The sequence below is a fragment of the Eimeria mitis genome, genomic scaffold, assembly GCF_000499745.2.
Source record: "Eimeria mitis Houghton genomic scaffold, Emh_scaff1727, whole genome shotgun sequence".
Lineage (NCBI taxonomy): Eukaryota > Apicomplexa > Conoidasida > Eucoccidiorida > Eimeriidae > Eimeria > Eimeria mitis.
In genome coordinates, this window is record NW_013570044.1 from 10,268 (window position 1) to 11,029 (window position 762).

A 762-nucleotide genomic window follows, 5' to 3' on the forward strand; every position below is an offset into this window, starting at 1 on the left:
TTCCTGTCTCCTCTACTGACCTCTCTAACATACATGCACACAGTTACAGCTTCGGTCCCAAGTGCGACGCCCCGCACCGCCTGTTGCGTGCTGTACGGCGTGTTCTCGCTCGTATATAAAGGGGATTGCCGCATGCACCCTCATGCTCCTTTCTATGTGTGCTTGGGGTGCCGAGGGGCTACCAAGCCGAGCTGGAATGAATGTTGGGCTTGATGAGAACGCCTAAGCTGGTAAAGGAATCATGGGGGGATGACAGGATATGGGGTTTTTGTCTGTGTAGGAAACACGGCAAGGGTGCAACGCAGACGTGCCGTGCCCGAGCCACTGTCAGGTGGGCCCGTGGACAGAGTGGTCTGCCTGCTCCGAACCTTGTGGGCCCGGTGTCAGTGTGAGGGAGCGGCCAGTGCTGAAAGAACCGGACGCTGAAGGCAAGCTGCTGCTGCTCCCCGTTTCGTCGCTGCTGCAGCGTGGCATCCGCGGCTGCAGCACAGTCTCTTTGCTGCTTGAAGCAGTCTCTCGGAACGTAGATAGCAAACCGTTGAGAGACACTGCAGAGACAAGATGACAACTCCTTGCTGCGTGTTGCGAGCTGTCTGCCGACGCGTCTTCCTCCTTCTTGCGGTGTATGTACAGGCCAAGAGTGTCCCGAACTCCACCAGGAGCGTCGCTGCTACCTCACTTCTTGCGCGTCGGACTGTCAAGTGAGCGAGTGGACAGAGTGGTCTGCATGCGGGGCTTCGTGTGGCGGGGGCCAGCAGACAC

At 58.5% G+C, this 762-nt stretch overlaps 1 protein-coding gene across 1 annotated transcript in view; it reads left to right on the forward strand.

Moving 5' to 3' along the window:
* EMH_0042530 (Thrombospondin type 1 domain-containing protein, related) overlaps positions 1–565 on the forward strand; it is a gene marked incomplete at both ends in the record, with an annotated part of 2,868 nt that extends 2,303 nt beyond the window's left edge. The window contains one exon of the mRNA XM_013495746.1: positions 281–565. Within this exon, the coding sequence (XP_013351200.1) occupies positions 281–565 (285 nt within the window). The remainder of the gene's footprint in view (positions 1–280) is intronic.
* Positions 566–762: the final 197 nt, after the last annotated feature.